The 17496-nt window shown below is 60.4% G+C and overlaps 2 protein-coding genes across 7 annotated transcripts in view; both read left to right on the top strand.

The window, feature by feature from the left end:
* Positions 1 to 1604: 1604 nt before the first annotated feature.
* On the top strand, positions 1605 to 10575 carry SLC25A41 (solute carrier family 25 member 41). 2 transcript variants are annotated; one of them, XM_070058750.1, is made up of 7 exons: positions 1605 to 1918; positions 2103 to 2258; positions 2638 to 2790; positions 2925 to 3032; positions 9369 to 9536; positions 9609 to 9781; positions 10117 to 10575. In XM_070058750.1, exons 1-7 carry the CDS (start codon positions 1706 to 1708, stop codon positions 10406 to 10408), a joined length of 1263 nt encoding a protein of 420 aa, XP_069914851.1. In that variant the 5' UTR covers positions 1605 to 1705; the 3' UTR covers positions 10409 to 10575. The 2 variants fall into 2 exon arrangements, with proteins under 2 accessions (XP_069914851.1, XP_069914853.1); XM_070058752.1 differs by having other exon boundaries at positions 9634 to 9781; positions 10117 to 10429.
* Positions 10576 to 11641: 1066 nt separating this feature from the next.
* The window catches only part of KHSRP (KH-type splicing regulatory protein), a 10249-nt gene continuing 4394 nt past the window's right edge, over positions 11642 to 17496 (top strand). For 3 of the 5 annotated variants that reach the window (XM_070058743.1, XM_070058742.1, XM_070058741.1), the window contains exons 1-9: positions 11642 to 12010; positions 13351 to 13447; positions 14105 to 14143; positions 14427 to 14466; positions 15166 to 15215; positions 15424 to 15495; positions 16780 to 16837; positions 17067 to 17241; positions 17339 to 17437. In XM_070058743.1, coding sequence (XP_069914844.1) covers positions 11762 to 12010; positions 13351 to 13447; positions 14105 to 14143; positions 14427 to 14466; positions 15166 to 15215; positions 15424 to 15495; positions 16780 to 16837; positions 17067 to 17241; positions 17339 to 17437 — 879 coding nt within the window. In that variant the 5' untranslated portion in view covers positions 11642 to 11761. The remainder of the gene's footprint in view (positions 12011 to 13350; positions 13448 to 14104; positions 14144 to 14426; positions 14467 to 15165; positions 15216 to 15423; positions 15496 to 16779; positions 16838 to 17066; positions 17242 to 17338; positions 17438 to 17496) is intronic. The other 2 variants (XM_070058744.1, XM_070058745.1) reach the window with 2 other exon arrangements.

Raw genomic sequence — 17496 nt, 5'->3', positions numbered from 1 at the left:
TCTAACTCTGTCAAATAAATTTTAAAAATAAATTAAAAAATGGACACATGGCAGATAAATGATAGAGGGATGGATGGATGGATAGATATGATAGAAAGATGGGTGGACAGATGCTAGAACAGTGGATGAACAGAAGGAGAAAAACCCTCTTCTGTACCCACATGTTCTGCATCTGCACTCAACCAAATAATCAAAAATATTCATTTAAAAAAAATTGGAGCTGGCACTGTGGCACAATGGGTTAACATCCTGGCCTGAAGCGCCGGCATCCCATATGGGCGCCGGTTCTAGTCCCAGCTGCTCCTCTTCTGATCCAGCTCTGTGCTGTGGCTTGGGAGAGCAGTAGATGGCCCAAGTTCTTGGGCCCCTGCACCTGCATGGGAGACCCAGAGGAAGCTCCTGGCTCCTGGCTTTGGATCTGCGCAGCTCCGGTCATTGTGGCCAACTGGGGAGTGAACCATCAGATGGAAGACCTCTCTCTCTCTGCCTCTCCATCTCTCTCTGTGTAACTCTGACTTTCGAATAAATAAATAACATCTTTTTTAAAAATTGCATCTTTTACTGAATGTGTGCGGGTTATCTTTCTTGTCATTCCCTAAGCACTACAGGGTAACAACTCCTTCCATACATGTGTCTAGAATTACGCATTAAGTCGTTGAGGGGAGCTCTAAAGCACACAGAGGCAGGCATGTGGCCAGGGTTCAATTCCTGGCTTCAGTTCCAATTCCTGAGCTGCTTTGGCCCTGGCCCTGGCCATTGTGTGTGTTTGGAAAGTGAACTAGCCGATGGGAGCTCTGTGTCCAGTGCCCAAACAGCAGGGCTGGAGCCGGGAACTCCATCCTGGTCTCCCACGTGGGCGGCAGGAACCCAGGTACTTGGGCCACCACTGCTGCATCCCAGGGTCTGCATTAGCAGGAAGCCGGGGTCAGGGCCAGGAACCCAGACGTACCCATTAGCATCTTAACCTCTGGGCCAAACATCCAACCCTCTCTTACTTGTTTCACCCAGCCATTAATCCCATCATTGGGCAGCAACATCATCTCACCCTAAAGACCCCCTGAAGTCCCCACCTCCAAATTCCATCCTGCTGGGCTTTAGGGCTCCAGCAGAATCATTTTTTTTTTAAGATTTATTTACTTATTTGAAAGTCAGAGTTAAACACAGAGAGAAGGAGAGGCAGAGAGAGAGAGAGAGGTCTTACATCTGCTGGTTCACTCCCAAGATGGCCACAACAGCCAGAGCTGTGCCAATCCGAAACCAGGAGCCAGGAACTTCCTCTGGGTCTCCCAAGTGGGTGCAGGAGCCCAAGGACTTGGGCCATCTTCTACTGCTTTCCCGGGCCATAGCAGAGAGCTGGGTTGGAAATGAAGTAGCCAGGATTTGAACCGGCATCCAAATGGGATGCCGGCACTGCAGGCAGCAGCTTTACCCACTATGCCATAGCACCACCCCCCAGCAGAATCGTGTTGGTGGGTCACAGTCCAAATCCTCACAATTTACACTCTCAGGTTTGGGGGCTAGGGCAAGCACCTCGCAGCCACCAGCCCAGCCCAGTGAGGTCACTGGAGTCTCTTCTATGACCTCATCATCCCCTAGGACTCCAATTCACAAGGCGCTGGCTCCTGCCACTAGTCACACCCCTGTACGTGATAGTGGGATAGACTCCCTTGGGACCAGCACCCAGGGGTCCCAGCCTCCACCTGCCATGGGCTCTGACCCTGAGGAAGCTCGGAAGCCTTGCTCGAGGGTCCAGACCTTGCTGAAGAGGGTCAAGGCCTCATTCACCAAAGCCCCGCCTTCGCCTCCACCCCCAGTCCCGCCCCTGCCCCCCTCCTGGAACCCGGGCTGCACACATGTGTACGGCTACGTGTTTGGGCATGTGCATGAGAACCACTTGGAACATCTCCCGTCTCAACAGGTGAGTCGAGGAACCACAGATCTCCCGGCACTTCCAGGCCCCGGGTCGGTTCACACCTGCCAGGTGGCTCGGAACTCCCCTCCAGACAAGGGGTCCAGGGTAGGTGGGCCTTTTGCCAGGGTGACACCCTGGGAAAGGACCTGCAGGCTGTCTGAGGATGGGTGAGGGCTGGGTGTGCCTGCAGGTTCTGGACACTGGAGAGCAGCTGATGGTCCCCGTGGAGGTCTTGGAGGTGGACAACGAGGGAGCATTGTGGAAGTTTCTGCTCTCAGGAGCCATGGCTGGGGCAGTGTCTCGTACGGGCACAGCCCCCCTGGACCGCGCCAAGGTGTACATGCAGGTGCGTAGGGGGAACACAGCTCTGGAGGCCTTGGGGGACTGCGTGGGGTGGGGAATTCGTGGAGCTGGCATTGATGTAGCTCAGGGCGGGGTGGGGGCTGGAGGGTGGGGGCTGGAGGGTGGGGTTCTCGTGAGACCAGAGTTGCAGATGACAGTGGGGCTGGTGGGGATGGGGCAGGGAGGAAGTAGAGAGAATGGTAATGGGTTGGGGTTGGAGATGGGGGGACTGGGGTCTCGGGGTGGGGCTGAATGCTGAGCTGAGTTGGGCTAGAGTCCTACAGCGCTGGCCATGCGAGGAGCTGGAGAGGGAGTGGATGGGGCTGGCACGGGGGCAGAGACGGGGGTGGGGACTCTCACAGCGCTCCTCCATGGGCCCCCAGGTCTACTCCTCCAGGACGAATCTCATGAACCTGCTAGGGGGGCTTCGGAGCATGGTGCAGGAGGGAGGGGTTCGCTCCCTGTGGCGCGGCAATGGCATCAACGTGCTCAAGATTGCCCCCGAGTATGCCATCAAGTTCTCCGTCTTCGAGCAGGTGGGCGGCCGGCGGCCCCTGTTCCCCCCCACACACCCGCCTCCGCCAAAAAGTCCACAGGCCCCGGGCCCCTCCCCCTGGCTTCCAGAGGGACAGCAGCTGGCCACTGCCTCACTCTCCTCCCTCCCGCGCAGTGTAAGAATTACTTCTGCGGAGTGCACGGCTACCCACCCTTCCAAGAGCGCCTGCTGGCCGGCTCCCTGGCCGTGGCCATCTCCCAGACCCTCATCAACCCCATGGAGGTAAGAGAACGGCCACTCCACCGGCAGGGTCAGGAGGAGGGGCTGCGAGTTAGCTTCTGGCTGCAACCCCTGCTGCTTCCTCCGTCCTCCTCTCCCCAAACTCCTCTACTGCCTCCTCCCTCTCCCCACTTTTTCTTTTAAAGATTTTAAGCCAGAGTTAGAGAGAAAGTCTTCCATCCACTGGTCCACTCCCCAAATGGCCACAATGGCCAGGGTTGGCCAGGCAGAAGCCTGGAACCTGGATATCCATCCAGGTCTCCCATGCAGCTGCAGGGGCCCAAGCACTTGGACCATCCTCCACTGCTTTCCCAGGTGCATTAGCAGGGAGCTGGATCGGAAGTGGAGCAGCTGGGACTCGAACTGGAGCCTTATATGGGATGCTGGCATTAAGAGGGCAGCTTTACCCTCTGCATCACAACACCAGCACCAAAATTTCTTTTTTTCTTTTTAACTTGAAAAATATTTATTTATTTATTTGAAAAGCAGTTACAGAGAGGCAGAAGCCGAGAGAGAGGTCTTCCATCTGCTGGTTCTTTCCCCAAATGGCCACAATGGCCAGAGCTGGGCCAATCAGAAGTCACGAGCCAGGGCCTGCTCTGGGTCTCCCACATGGGTGCAGGGGCGCAAGGACTTGGGCCATCGTCCACTGCTCTCCCAGGCCACAGCAGAGAGCTGGATTGGAAGTGGAGCAGCCAGGATTTGAACCAGCACCCACATGGGAAGCCGGTGCTGCAGGCAGTGGCCTCACCTGCTATGCCACAGCACTGGCCCCCTATTTTGTATTTACTTGCAAGGCAGAGAGACAGAAGCAGAGAGATCTTCCATCCACTGATTCACTGCCTAAATGCCCCTCAATAGCTGGGGGCTATGCCAAGCTGAATCGAAGAGACTGGAACTCAATATTGTTGTGTGTTTTTTTTTTTAATTTATTTATTTGAAAGACAGAGTTACAGAGAGAGGTAGAGACAGAAAGAGAGAGAGGTCTTGGCCAGCGCCACGGCTCAATAGGCTAATCCTCCACCTGCGGCGCCGGCACCCCGGGTTCTAGTCCCGGTTGCCCCTCTTCCAGGCCAGCTCTCTGCTGTGGCCCGGGAGTGCAGTGGAGGATGGCCCAAGTGTTTGGGCCCTGCACCCCATGGGAGACCAGGAGAAGCACCTGGCTCCTGCCTTCGGATCAGCGCGAAGCGCCGGCCGCAGTGCGCCGGCCGTGGCGGCCATTGGAGGGTGAACCAACGGCAAAAGGAAGACCTTTCCCTCTGTCTCTCTCTCTCACTGTCTACTCTGCCTGTCAAAAAATAAAAATAAAAATAATAAAAAAAAGAGAGGTCTTGCATCTGCTGGTTCACTCCGGCGCCCATATGGGATGCCGGCACTGCAGGTCAGGGCTTTAACCCGCTGTGCCACAGCACTGGCCCCGAATCAACTTGCCTGACTCAGAAAACAAATTTGGGGGGGTGGATGTTTCCACCAAGTAGAATACCCCTATCCCATAATGGAGGACCTGGTTTGAGTCCTGGCTGCTCTGCTCCCAATCCTGCTCCTTGCTCATGGGCACCCTGGGAGGCAACAGGTGATGGCTCAAGTCCTCGGGCTCCTGCCACCCACAGGAGAGACCTGGCTGGAGTTTCTGGATACTGGCTCAGAACTGACCCAGGCCCAGCTGTCTCGGGCAACGGAGGAGTGAACCAGCAAACTGAACATCTCTCTCTCTCTCTCTCTCTCTCTCTCTCTTTCTGCCTTTCAATGCAATACAAACAAAAACTGAAATTTTTGCTTTTAAAGGGAGTGACTGATCCGAGCTTCCAATTACTCTGACTTCCAGTGCCTGTGGCCATAGGTATTCATCCCCTGGTGGGATAGGTTCTCTTGATTGCCTTCGGCAAAACCTCCACACCTTTGCCTTCTGGCTTGTTCCGGTCCCTTCTGACATCATCCCGGGGTGAAACTGCATCATAGTCACAGGCCCTGCAGAGTCGTGTGCGCTGTGTCCGTGGACTGAACCAACTGCATATGGAAACATTTTGCATGTGTCACTAACTTATTTTCATATTATTTGAAAGGAGGAGAGACAGAGAGAGAGCTCTCCTCTGGTCCCTGGTTCACTCCCCAAATGCCGACAACAGCCAGAGCCGGGCCAGACCCAAGCCAAGAGGAGGCTGGAGCTCCATCCAGGTTGTCCACGTGGCTGGCAGGGGCCCAGGTGCTTGAACCATCACCGGCCGCCTCTCAGGTTGTGCATCAGTAGGGAGCTGGATCAGGAGCACAGAGCCGGGACCGGCACCGTGGTGCAGCAGGTTCAGCCACCGGCAGTGTCCCGTGTGGACCCCGGTTCAAATCCTGGCTGCTCCACTTCCACTTCAGCTCCCTGCTAATGCACCTGGGAAAGCAGCGGAAGATGGCCCAAGTGCTTGGGCCCCTGCACCCACGTGGGAGACCTGGAGGAAGCTCCTGGCTTCAGTCTGGCTGTTGTGGCCATTTGGGGAGTGAACCAGTGGATTGACGCTCGCTCTCTCTCTCTCTCTCTCTCTCTCTCTCTTGTGCTGGGTTAACCACTGTGCCAAAAGGCCACCCGGAAAATACATTTTAAAAAATTTTTACTGTACTCATACTGAACATGTATACACTTTTTTCCTTGTCATTTTCCTCTAAGCAATATAATGTGTAGCAACTGTTCACCTAGCATTTACCCCATACATTAGGTATTGTAAGTAATCTGGATGTGATTTAAAGTATATGGCAGGATGAATGCACGTTTTGTGCAAATAGTACATCATTTTTTTCCCAAAGATTTTATCTGAAAGTCAGAGTTATACAGAGAGGTAAAGAAACACAGAGAGAGGTCTTGCATCTGCTGGTTCATCCCCAAATGGCTGCAATGGCCGGAGCTGAGCTGATCTGAAGCCAGGAGCCAGGAGCTTCTTCCGGGTCTCCCACGTGGGTGCAGGGGCCCAAGGACTTGGGCCATCGTCCACTGCTTTCCCAGGCCATTAGCAGAGAGCTGGATCAGAAGAGGAGCAGCCGGGACATGAACCGGCGCTCATATGGGATGTCGGCACTGCACGCAGAAGCTTAGCCCACTATGCCACAGCACTGGCCCTGCTCCACTTCTGACCCAGCTCCCTGCTAATGCATTGGGGAAAGCAGTGGCTGATGGTCCAAGTGCTCCAGCCCTTGGCACCCATGTGAGACCTCAACCGAGCTCCTGGCTGCCTGCTTTGGCCGGCCCAGCCCTGGCAGTTTCAGCCATTCGGAGAGTGAACCAGCGGATGGAAGCACTCTCATACCCCTTGCCCCCTACATTGCCCCGTCACTCTACCTGTCAAATAATAATTCTTTTTTTTATAGATTTGTTTATTTGAAAGGCAGAGTTACAGAGAGGCAGAGGCAGAGGCAGAGGCAGAGAGAGAGAGAGAGAGAGAGAGAGAGAGAGGTCTTCCATCTGCTGGTTCATCCCCAGATGGCCAAAATGGTTGGAACTGGGCCTATCCACAGCCAGAAACCAGAAGCTTCTTCCAGCTCTCTCACGCAGGTGCAGGGGCCCAAGCACTCGGGCCATCCTCCACTGCTATCCCAGGTCACAGCAGAGAGCTGGATCAGAAGTGGAGCAGCCGGGACTTGAACCAGCACCCATATGGGATGCCGGCACTGCAGGCGGCGGCTTTACCGCTAAGCCACAGTGCTGGGACCCCAAATAATAAATCTTATAAAGAAAACAAATGAACAAAAAACTCAGAGAGAAGACACAGCCAGGGTATGCAACAGATCTGGGTTTGCATTCCTGGGTCTCAGCTTCCTGGGGACCATCCTAGTCCCCTAAAAAAAAAACACCAGAGACTAGGCCCTTTATTTATTTATTTTTTAAAGATTTTATTTATTTATTTGAGAGGTAGAGTTACAGAGAGAGAGAGAGGTCTTTCTTCCACTGGTTCACTCCCCAAATGGCCGCAACGGCTGGAGCTGTGCCGATCCGAAGCCAGGAGCCAGGTGCTTCCTCCCGGTCTCCCACATGGGTGCAGGGGCCCAAGCACTTGGACCATCTTGCATTGCTTTCCCAGGCCACAGCAGAGAGCTGGACTGGAAGAGGAGCAGCCGGGACTAGAACCTGGCGCCCACGTGGATGCTGGTGCTACAGGAGAGGATTAACCTACTGCGCCAAGGCTCTGGCCCCTGGGCCCTTTATCCAGAGGACTATTGGGGAGCTGTTTGGCCTGGGGTCAAGACACTCCTCAAGATCCTCGCACCCCACACAGGAAGTGCCTGGGTCTGAACCCCAGCTCTGCTCCCATTCTAACTCCCCGCCAATGCCCACTGCTGTTGCAGGCATTTGGGGAGTGAACCAGCAGACTGAAGATCTCTCTGTGTGTATGTGTGTCTCTCCCTGCCTTTCAAATAATACAAACATCTTTTGAAAGAAAGAAAGAAAGAAAGAAAGAAAGAAAAAAAGAAAGAAAGAAAGAAAGAGAGAGAGAGAGAGAGAGAGAGAGAGAGAGAGAAAGGAAGGAAGGAAGGAAGGAAGGAAGGAAGGAAGGAAGGAAGGAAGGAAGGAAGGAAGGAAGAAACTGATTTAGGTCAGCTTTTAAAAAAACTCATTTGAGAGCCAGAGCACACTCCCATCTGCTGCTTCACTCCCCCAAATGCCTACCAACACTGGGAGAAAGTGTGGCCTGAAGCCAGGAGCCAAGAGCTCCATCCGGGTCTCCCATGTGGGTGGCAGGAACCCAAGTACTGGAGCCCTCCCTGCTGCCTTCCGTGGGGCACCAGCAGGGAGCTGGCTCAGTCGCGAGAGGCAGGCATTGAACCACCAGGCCGAGCACCGCCACAGTTCTAGAGGTCGAAAGTCCAGGATCAGGTGGCCAAATCTGTCCGGCCTCTGGCCTCCCAGGCAACGGCATCCCAAGGAGGGGAGCTTGCGTGGGCGAGGCCACACAGTGGGATAGTGCCACAGTCTGCTCTCCTAGGGACCACCTGGGGGCGCTGTGGGGTGCAGATGAAGCAGCTGCTCTGGCACTGGCATCCCAAATCGGGGAGCAGGCTTTGGGCCCGGCCGCTCAGCTTCCAACCCAGCTGCCTGCTAATGCGCCCGGGGAGGCAGCAGATGATGCTGCACCCGTGTGGGAGACCTGGATGTGGAGCCCCTGGCTCTCGGCTTTGGCCTGGCCCAGCCCTGGTTGTTGGGAGGCATCTGGGGAGTGAACCACCAAAGAGCAAGATTCTTTCTCTCTCCATCGCTCCGCCTTTCATAAAGAAGTCTTCTTAAAATTAACTAGGTCCCCTGCCGGCCCCGTGGCTCACTAGGCTAATCCTCCGCCTGCAGCGCCCGCATCCCATATGGGCACCGGGTTCTAGTCCCGGTTGCCCCTCTTCCAGTCCAGCTCTCTGCTGTGGCCGGGAGGGCAGTGGAGGATGGCCCAAGTCCTTGGACCCTGCACCCGCATGGGAGACCAGGAGGAAGCACCTGGCTCCTGGCTGCGGATTGGCGCAGCGCGCTGGCCGTGGTGGCCATTTGGGGGGTGAACCAATGGAAGGAAGACCTTTCTCTCCGTCTCTCTCTCACTGTCTAACTCTGCCTGTCAAAAAAAAAAAAAAATTTAACTAGGTCCCTTGAGAATTACATGATTTTTTTTTCCCCTTCCCCCTTATAAAAAAGAAAAAAGATTTATTGGGGCAGGCATCCCATAGGGGCACCGGTTCTAGTCCCAGCTGCTCCACTTCTGATCCAGCTCTCTGCTGTGGCCTGGGAAAGCAGTTGAGGATGGCCTAAGTGCTTGGGCCTCTGCAGCCACGTGGGAGACCCTGAAGAAGCTCCTGGCTCCTGGCTCTGGATCAGTGCAGCTCCAGCTGTTGTGGTCAACTGGGGGGTGAACCAACGGATGGAAGACCTCTCTCTCTCTCCTTTTTCTCTCTGCCCCTCCTTTTCTCTCTGCGTAACTCTGCTTTTCCAATAAATAATAATAAAAAAGAGCTGAGCTGATCTGAAGGCAGGAGCCAGCAGCTTCCTCTGGGTCTCCCAGGCAGGTGCAGGGGCCCAAGCACTTGGGCCATCCTCCACTGCTTTCCCAGGCCATCAGCAGGGAGCTGGATCTTAAGTGGAGCAGCTGGGACTCGAACCAGCGTCCATATGGGATGCCAGCACTGCAGGCGGCGGCTTTACCTTCTATGCCACATAGATTCCCTTCTGGGGGAGGGGCCTCCCACCGCCTCAGGATCTCCCTGGGGGCGGTGCCCTCCTCTGAAAGCCCCACCCCCTCCGGTCTGACCACCAAGTTTCCCTCGCGAGAACTGGGCTGGGGGGGGGGGGGATGAAATGGCGCGAGCTGAGCCCCCCGCCCTCCGCAGGTGCTGAAGACGCGGCTGACGCTGCGCCGCACCGGCCAGTACCAGGGGCTGCTGGACTGCGCGAGGCAGATCCTGGAGCGGGAGGGGACCCGCGCCCTGTACCGCGGCTACCTGCCCAACATGCTGGGCATTATCCCCTACGCTTGCACCGACCTGGCCGTCTACGAGGTTGTGGGTCCTGCGGGGGTGGGGATGGGGGTGGGGGTGGGGGCGGGGGCGGGGCCGAGCCCAGGACTGTAGGGAGCGCCCCCCACATCTCCTCCAGATGCTTCGATGCCTGTGGCTGAAGTCCGGCGTGGACATGGAAGACCCCAGCGGCCTGGTCAGTCTGTCGTCCGTGACGCTGTCCACAACGTGTGGCCAGATGGCCAGCTACCCGCTGACCTTGCTGCGGACCAGGATGCAGGCCCAAGGTCAGCCTGGCCGCCCCGCCCGGGCCGTGGCCACCGGGCCTGCGCCTCTCCTGCCTGCCCTGGGTTCTCTGAATGTTCTCATCCTTCGGGCCTGAATCCTAAACTCTGCGTGGCTGAGCCTGCCCACCCCCCAAACCCACCAAGACCTCTTACACCCCCACCCCAATCCGATCCCAGCTCCCCAACAACCAAATCACCAATCCCAGCTGACCCTCGCGGGCTCCCTCCAAAAACGTGACCCAGGTCCCCGATGACCCCACCATGCTGACCCCCAAAACCCCCCTCTCAACTTCTCCAAGTCGGCCCGAGCCCTGAGCCTGCCCCTGTCCCCACAGACACCGTGGAGGGCTCCAACCCCACCATGCGCAGGGTGTTTCGGCGGATCCTGGCCCAGCAGGGCTGGCCAGGGCTCTACAGAGGCATGACCCCCACGTTACTGAAGGTGCTGCCCGCAGGTGGCATCAGCTACGTGGTGTACGAAGCCATGAAGAAAACCCTGGGTGTATAGGCCAAGAGCAAGAGAGGACGCACCCGGGGCAGGAATGGGGACAGGGGGATCCGCAGACCCCGGGCCCCAAAGGGCCCTCCAGGCTCAGGTCCTGGGGTCGTTCTTGGCCGCACAAGTAGCCTGGGGACCCTGGGGGAGGAGACTCCCGGGCCACCACCCCCCACACACACTAGAACATGGACCCCAGCCCGGCTCCTGGATCCTGGCTGCAGGTCTCGGCTCAGGGGCGGAAATGGTGGCTGTGAAGACAACCCGAAATAAAGAGACGGTTTCTGTCGGGCGTGAATCGGAGGTCTCAGTGAGGGTCTGGGGCTTTGGGCAGTGAACGGGCATCGAGAGCCTGGAAGAAGCCTGGGTCCCGGTGAGAAACCGGGGGCCCGGGCTCTGCGACCGGAGGGTGCAGGAGCGGAATTAGGGGCTGGGGGCCCTCAAGTCCTGGACCCTCAACTGGTGCCACGGGGAGAGCGCCCCGGACTTCCACCCCGCGGCCGCGAACGCCCGAGCTCCGCGGCTTCAAGCAGGCCACGTGCTGGGCCTGCACAGCCCGGCTCCCCGGGCGGGCGCTAACCCAGACGTCAGGCCCGAACAGGCTTCGGGTCGCCACCGCCCACGTCGGCTGCCATTCACCGCATCTCCCGCTAATCGCCGCTCGCCGCCTGGTGGCCGGCTCCGCCCCAATGCAGCTGCGCGTCCACTGGCTCCCACCAAAACGAGGCCCGTGTATTTCCTTTATCGCCATTTGTCCTGAGCAGCGTCAGTCGCCTAACACCCGCCCCTGTCGCTTAACCATTGGTTTAGAAGTCAGAGGTAGAAAAGGATTCTGGTTAACAAGGTAGGCAGTCAAATCCGAATCCAACTTCATCACCCAGAACTTGTCAGGGATTGGAAAAACTGGCTGCCAATCCTTGCAAGCACCGCCCTCCTCACGTCTTCATTGGCTTGCGTGCATGACTATCACGTCGAGCGTCCGCCCAGCAAATCCAAAGTGGAGGGGATCTTTCGCTAGGCTCCGCCTTCCAGTCCACGTGACTCTCCAGAGCCGTCAATCTGGTTCTGACACCGCCCCGCGTTCCTGGAACTCTCGCTTCATTGGGCTTTCCTCCTCCTCCGATCACCACTATTTGCCCGCCCAGCGCCGGCAGCTCGTAGTCCATTGCCTCCGAGAGCTGTCGGTGACTCGTCACCTCCCGCCCACTGCCTCTTACGGTACTCTTATTGGCCGCTCACCTCCAGGGCCCTGGATTGGTGCCCCGGGAACAGCGTCTGTTTTCCATTGGCCCGGCGGCGCCGTCCGTCACGCCGGCGGCGGGAGGGGGCGACCCTCTCCCCCCTCCTCGTCTTCCCAGCCGCTGGGTTCCCAGAGTGCTCCGCGGCCGTGTGGAGCGAGGCCTTGTTCCCGCGTTGAGCCGCCGCCGCTGCCGCCGCCTCCTCCTCAGCCTCAGCCTCCGCGCCAGGCCCGGCCGCGCCGCGCCATGTCCGACTACAGCACGGGAGGACCCCCGCCCGGGCCGCCGCCGCCCGCTGGCGGGGGTGGGGGAGCCGGGGGCGCCGGAGGAGGGCCTCCGCCGGGCCCGCCGGGCGCGGGGGACCGGGGCGGCGGCGGCCCCGGCGGCGGCGGCCCGGGCGGAGGGTCGGCCGGGGGCCCCTCGCAGCCGCCCGGCGGGGGCGGCCCGGGAATCCGCAAGGACGCCTTCGCCGACGCCGTGCAGCGGGCCCGCCAGGTGAGGAGGCCGCGGGCCTAAGGGGCGCGCGCGGGCGGGGGAGGGGGCTGGGGTCACGTGCGCGCGCGCGCGGGGGAGTGGGCCGGGGCCGCCGAGGGGTCACGTGGGCGGGAGGCCGGGGGGCCTGCCCCTGCAGCGGGCGACCCCCTTGCACGGGTTAGGGGCGACCTGGGGGTCAGCAGGAGCGGCCCGTGGGCGCGTGGAGGCTCTGGAGCTTGGGGGTTCATTTTGGGGGTCCCTTAGGGCACGCGAAGGCTGGCTCCGCTCTCTTGGGGGTCGAGGGACCACCTTGCGGGGGGAGGAACGGTCTCGCGCGACCCCGCTCTCCCCGGGGGCCCGCGCATCAGAGCCAGGGGCCGTGTTTGCCCCAGGCTCGGTCCCACTGGTCTGCCTGTCCCAGGACAAAGACGACTGAGTGGGGGGCGTCCTAGAAAGTGGAGGGGGCACCCTTTTGCGGCTGGAGCGGCTGAGCTGCAGATCGGCTGCCGGGGGCTTGCAGGCGCGGTCTCCGCGCGGTGCTTGGAGGCGTGATGGCAGCCTGGAGGGGTCACCCGCTGGTGTGTCTGGACTCGCCTCGGCGTGGGGGGCACCTGCGGGGTGGGAGGACTTTGCCGCCCTTTCAGGAAGCAGAGACCGGCTGGGCGGCTGCGAGCGCTCCTGGGCTGTCCCGGTGCCTCCCGGCTGAGCGCTGGCTCCTCCCAAGGTGGGAGGTCCCAGTGTGGCCCCGGCTTCCACTCGGGCTGCTCCCGGGACCTGTCTGCTCCCGGGCCGGGGCAGCTGTACCTGGGGGGTTGGGGGGGGGGCAGCTCGGAAACTTTGGCGGAGCCAGGTGGTGGTAGGTGTGTCCGCAGCCAGGGCTGGGGTCCCTGGTCCTGAGCCGGCGAGGGGTGTTTGACGTTGCTGCGCTGGGCACACGGGGCCCTTGGTGGTGGGCGGAGGAGTCGAGGGGCCTTTCTCCGGCCTGTCCGGGCGGGGGGGACGGCTGCGGAGGTTTGAGGGTGCGAGGAGGCAGAGGTGTGCTCTTGGGCATCCCAGAAGCCCCCCGGGCTGGAATCACGCCCCCTGTTCTCCGCACGGGGGCGGCCCCTCTGGGAGGTGCCTGGAGCTTAGAACAAGGCCGAGTGGACAGAGAGCCCGTGGGGCGCGGGCACAGCGGGGCGTTTGGAATTCCGGCCGGCGCACCTGCTGCGCGCCTTGAAGCCTTAGACAGAAACTGCTGGGGTGTCTTCACCCCGAGGTGCTCTGGGAGCCGGGGCGGGGGCCGCGAGTCAGGAAGAGTTCTGAGCAGGGGCCCCGGTGCCGGGCCGGGCTGATGGCTCTGTGCTTCTCGCCTTCTCCAGATCGCAGCCAAAATCGGAGGCGATGCGGCCACGACCGTGAACAACAGTGCTCCCGACTTTGGTTTTGGGGGCCAGAAGAGACAGCTGGAGGACGGAGGTAACGGCCTGCCTGCCGTGCTGTGGGCCGGGGCAGAGAGAGGTGCAGAGTGGGCGGGGGCAGAGCGAGCTGACTGAGGAGCCCAGGGCTGGGCAGCCAGGGCCGGGGGCTGCAGCCCCCCACCCCTGCGGAGCCAGTGGGCAGCAGCTGGGCAGCCGTGCTTCCTAAAGGCTTATTTATTTATGTGACAGGGAGGGGGGAAGGAGAGACAGACACAGAACAGTCTTCCATCTGCTGGTCCATTCCCCAAATGGCTGGGACGCCCAGGCTGAAGCTAGGAGCCTAGGACTCACCCGGGGCTCCCACGTGGGTGCGGGCACACAAGCTCCTGGGCCGTCCTGCGCCGCCTTCCCAGGCACAGTAGCAGGGAGCTGGGTCGGAAGCTGAGCAGCTGGGACTCGAACCAGCGCTCTGCACGGGGCTGGCGCCTGAGCCGCCTGCTTGTCACAGGGCCCCTCTCCTGAGCGACAGGTCCAGCCCCGAGCTGGGCACTGCTGGGTGTCCGTGTCGGGGTGAGGGGCCGGTCTCTGCTACTCAGTCCCTCAAGGCTCTTGTGTTGGGGGGGGGGGGGTTGCCCAGGACATGTGGCACCAGCATCGGGTTGGAGGCAGCCGTGGGTGGGTGGGTGCCGCATCTGACATCCTCTCTCTTTCACAGATCAGCCGGAGAGCAAGAAACTGGCTTCCCAGGGGGACTGTAAGTGTGGGCGGTGAAGGCAGAGGAGCCGCAGGGCCTGGGGGGCTTTCGGGAGTCAGGGGACCCCGGGCAGAAGGCCGCTCTCCCTGGAGGCTCCTGGGTTCATAGTCTGGGGCCGGGAAGCCTAGGGAACCCCAAACTCGGGAGTTGAGGTAGGAAGTCTGGGCACTGTCGTGGGGAGGGGCCGCAGTGCTCCTTGAATGAATAAGCAGGCGGGGGCCCTGGGTGGGCAGGGGGGGCCCAGCAGGGGCTCAGCCAGTCTCCCTTTGGGTTGTCTCCGCAGCCATCGGTTCTCAGCTCGGACCCATCCATCCTCCGCCCAGGTAAGTGTGCCGTGGAGAGCACGCTGGCCGCTCGCTGGCTGGGGGGCGGGTTCTGTCTGTGGTCCTCACGCTAGCTGGTGGACGGACGAGAGCCGGGCAGGACGCAGGCAGAGCAGCCACGTCCCCTCGCGTGCCCGTCTGGCTGTGGGAGGAGCAGTTGAGGAGACGGTGCGGTGTCCGTAGCCTGGGCCCCGGAGGCTCAGTCCCTCTGAGAGGCTGGCGGGAAGAGCTTTGACTCCTGCAGGTGCCTGCTGCACTGAGCGTCGTGCAGCCCAGGGTCTCGGCCACTTTTTGCTGCTTTAGGTGAATCAGACATGGATCTATCTTTCTTAAAGGGCCGGTGGTCCTGTAAAACGCCATAGAAACAGTTCCCTGGGAACATGAGATGACGACACGTAGCCAGCCTTTTCTGTTGTCGCTGGAAGTCAGCAGACGTAAATGACCTGCCAGTCGGTCTAGTCAGCGTCTAAGGCTTGTTCCCACCCCAAGTCAGTCGACACTCGCCATGAGCCCCAGACCTCGCTTCTCACAGCACAGGGAGACTGAGGCCGTGGGGCACGTGGGCAGCTGTGGAGTTTGTCGTAGACTCCACGTAGGCGTGTGGGCTCTGCAGCCCTAAGCGTAGAGCACCCTGGGGGCGGAGGCCCTCGGGACCCCCCATCGTCCCCCACTTGAGACAGGCTCCGTGTCTCTCTGCAGGACTTCCATGACAGAAGAGTACAGGGTCCCGGATGGCATGGTGGGCCTGAGTGAGTGTGGGTCCCTGTGGGCCGGGAGGTCCCCCTCTCTCAGGGACGGTGTCCTGCAGCCTCCCAGCCCAGCAGCTGGTCTGAGAGGCCCCGTCTCTAGCTCTCATCTGCCCCTCCCCGGGATATCTTAGGGCCGGGACCCCCGCCCTGGTCGGCTTGCCTCCGTGCTCGCTAAGTCAGTCTTGGTTTCTCTCCTTTCTTCACCCAGTCATTGGCAGAGGAGGCGAACAAATTAACAAAATCCAGCAGGATTCAGGCTGCAAAGTCCAGATCTCTCCAGGTACGAGAGAGCCAGCTTCCCACCGGGGCGGGATGGGGGCTGCAGGTGGACTCTCTGTCTCTGAGCCCTTCGCTTCCGCCGGGCCGCCCGGAAGTGGGAAAGCAGGCGTTTCTTGGGTGCCGTACCACCTCGGACAGCGCCGGGAGGTGCCGCTGTGGCTGCCGCACCGCTGTGGTGGACGGTCTCGAGTGGGGCCTGTGTTCAGCTGCCCATGTTGGCTGTCTGCTGCTGGTTCAGCAGCTGGTTCAAGGCAGGCAGACTTGAGCCGGAAAGAGGTTTTTCTCACCTAGTTGTTTGGGCACGGCACCTGGTGAGAGCTGTGGGCCTTAGCACGTGGCAGGTGGCCAGGACGGCCCTGTGTGCAGGAGCAGATGGTGGCATGGCCAGACAGCAAGCGGGCAGCCGGGTGGGGCCGGGGCTTCTCCCACAGCCCTCAGGACTGCCCTGAAGGATCGAGCGGGGGCAGGAGCTCTGGGATCCCTCACGGGGCCTCCTGCCAGGCCCGCCGCCCTGGGGACCAAGCTTCCAGCACACAGACCCTTGGGATTAACACCCGGTGGGAAAGGAAGGCATCAGGCATAGTGGTGGATTAAAGGGAAGAATAATTTTGAGGTTGTTTGGTTATTAGGTTATTTGAGTTTAAATCCTAATTTTTTTTTTTTTTTTTAAGATTTATTTATTTGAAAGGCAGAGTTACAGAGATAGGGAGAGACAAATTCCGTTTGCTGGCTGGTTGACTCCCCAAATGGCCGCAACAGTCAGGGCTGGGCCAGGCTGGAGCCAGGAGCCCCATTTGTGGGTGCAGGGACCCAAGGACTTGGGCTGTCTTCCACTGCCTTCCCAGGCACCTGAGCAGGGAGCTGGATGGGCAGTGGAGCAGCCGGCACTGCAGGCGGTGGCTTAACCCATTACATCACGATGCCGGCTGTAAATCCCGATTCTGGCATACATCTCAGATCTCGGGTTCTGAGCCCCCTGCCCCCACGCCTGCTTGGTGGGGTTCTCTTCATGTGGGGTGTGTTGATGGGGTGCTCTTCCGTTGGGGGCGGAGTGCCAGGGTTGGACGTTCTGGAATGGCCTCTGCCCACTTCCTCTTTTCCTGCGAAAGTGCTGTCTCCTCCTCTGGACTTGAACTTCCTTACCTTGACCTTGCGCTGAGTAGCCTCTCCAGTGTTAGGGAGGCTGCAGAGTGCGACAGCCGTGGTGGTTCTGGAAGTTCGATCATGTCTGGGGCCTTTTCTATGCCTGGAGGCCCAGCAGGGCCCTGACCCTTCTCCTCTGCAGACAGCGGCGGCCTACCGGAACGCAGCGTGTCCTTGACGGGGGCCCCGGAGTCCGTCCAGTAAGTCCCCGCCGGGGCCCTGCTGTGGGGAGGGCCTGGCAGAAGTCCTCTCGTCCCTTCGGACGTTGGGCAGCTCCCACGCCCTGTGCTGCGCTCACTGATTTCCCAGCCCCCCACCCCCACCCCGGCCACCGCCGAGTTTTCCACCAGAGGCCCTCGTTGGGGTCACCTTCCCCTGGCGCTGCCAGAGCAGGTGCGGGTCTCAGGCGTGCTGCCCTGCTCCCTGCAGGAAAGCGAAGATGATGCTGGATGACATCGTGTCTCGGGGTCGCGGGGGCCCCCCGGGGCAGTTCCACGACAGCGCCAACGGGGGCCAGAACGGCACCGTGCAGGAGATCATGATCCCCGCGGGCAAGGCCGGCCTGGTCATCGGCAAGGGCGGAGAGACCATCAAGCAGCTGCAGGTGAACGCGGCCAGGGCCGAGTCGCGCCGCCCCCCTGCGTCGGTGCCCGCGGCCCCCTCGCCCTGGGTGGGCGGCACTGACAGCGCCGTCTGTGCAGGAGCGCGCAGGCGTGAAGATGATCCTGATCCAGGACGGCTCCCAGAACACGAACGTGGACAAGCCCCTGCGCATCATCGGGGACCCCTACAAAGTGCAGGTGCGCCCTGCACGCCGCCGCGGGAGCCCCGCTCTCTGTGTGGGCCCAGGGCTGACCTC

Source organism: Oryctolagus cuniculus, chromosome 16, assembly GCF_964237555.1.
Source record: "Oryctolagus cuniculus chromosome 16, mOryCun1.1, whole genome shotgun sequence".
NCBI classification, from domain to species: Eukaryota; Metazoa; Chordata; class Mammalia; order Lagomorpha; family Leporidae; genus Oryctolagus; species Oryctolagus cuniculus.
This window is presented reverse-complemented; position numbering and strand designations above follow the sequence as displayed.

Coding starts and splice junctions, on each gene's coding strand:
- SLC25A41 (XM_070058750.1), top strand. CDS start 1,706: ATGGGCTCTGACCCTGAGGAAGCTCGGAAGCCTTGCTCGAGGGTCCAG. Junction 2,791..2,924: donor AGTTCTCCGTCTTCGAGCAG/GTGGGCGGCCGG, acceptor CCTCCCGCGCAG/TGTAAGAATTACTTCTGCGG. Junction 3,033..9,368: donor CCCTCATCAACCCCATGGAG/GTAAGAGAACGG, acceptor CGCCCTCCGCAG/GTGCTGAAGACGCGGCTGAC.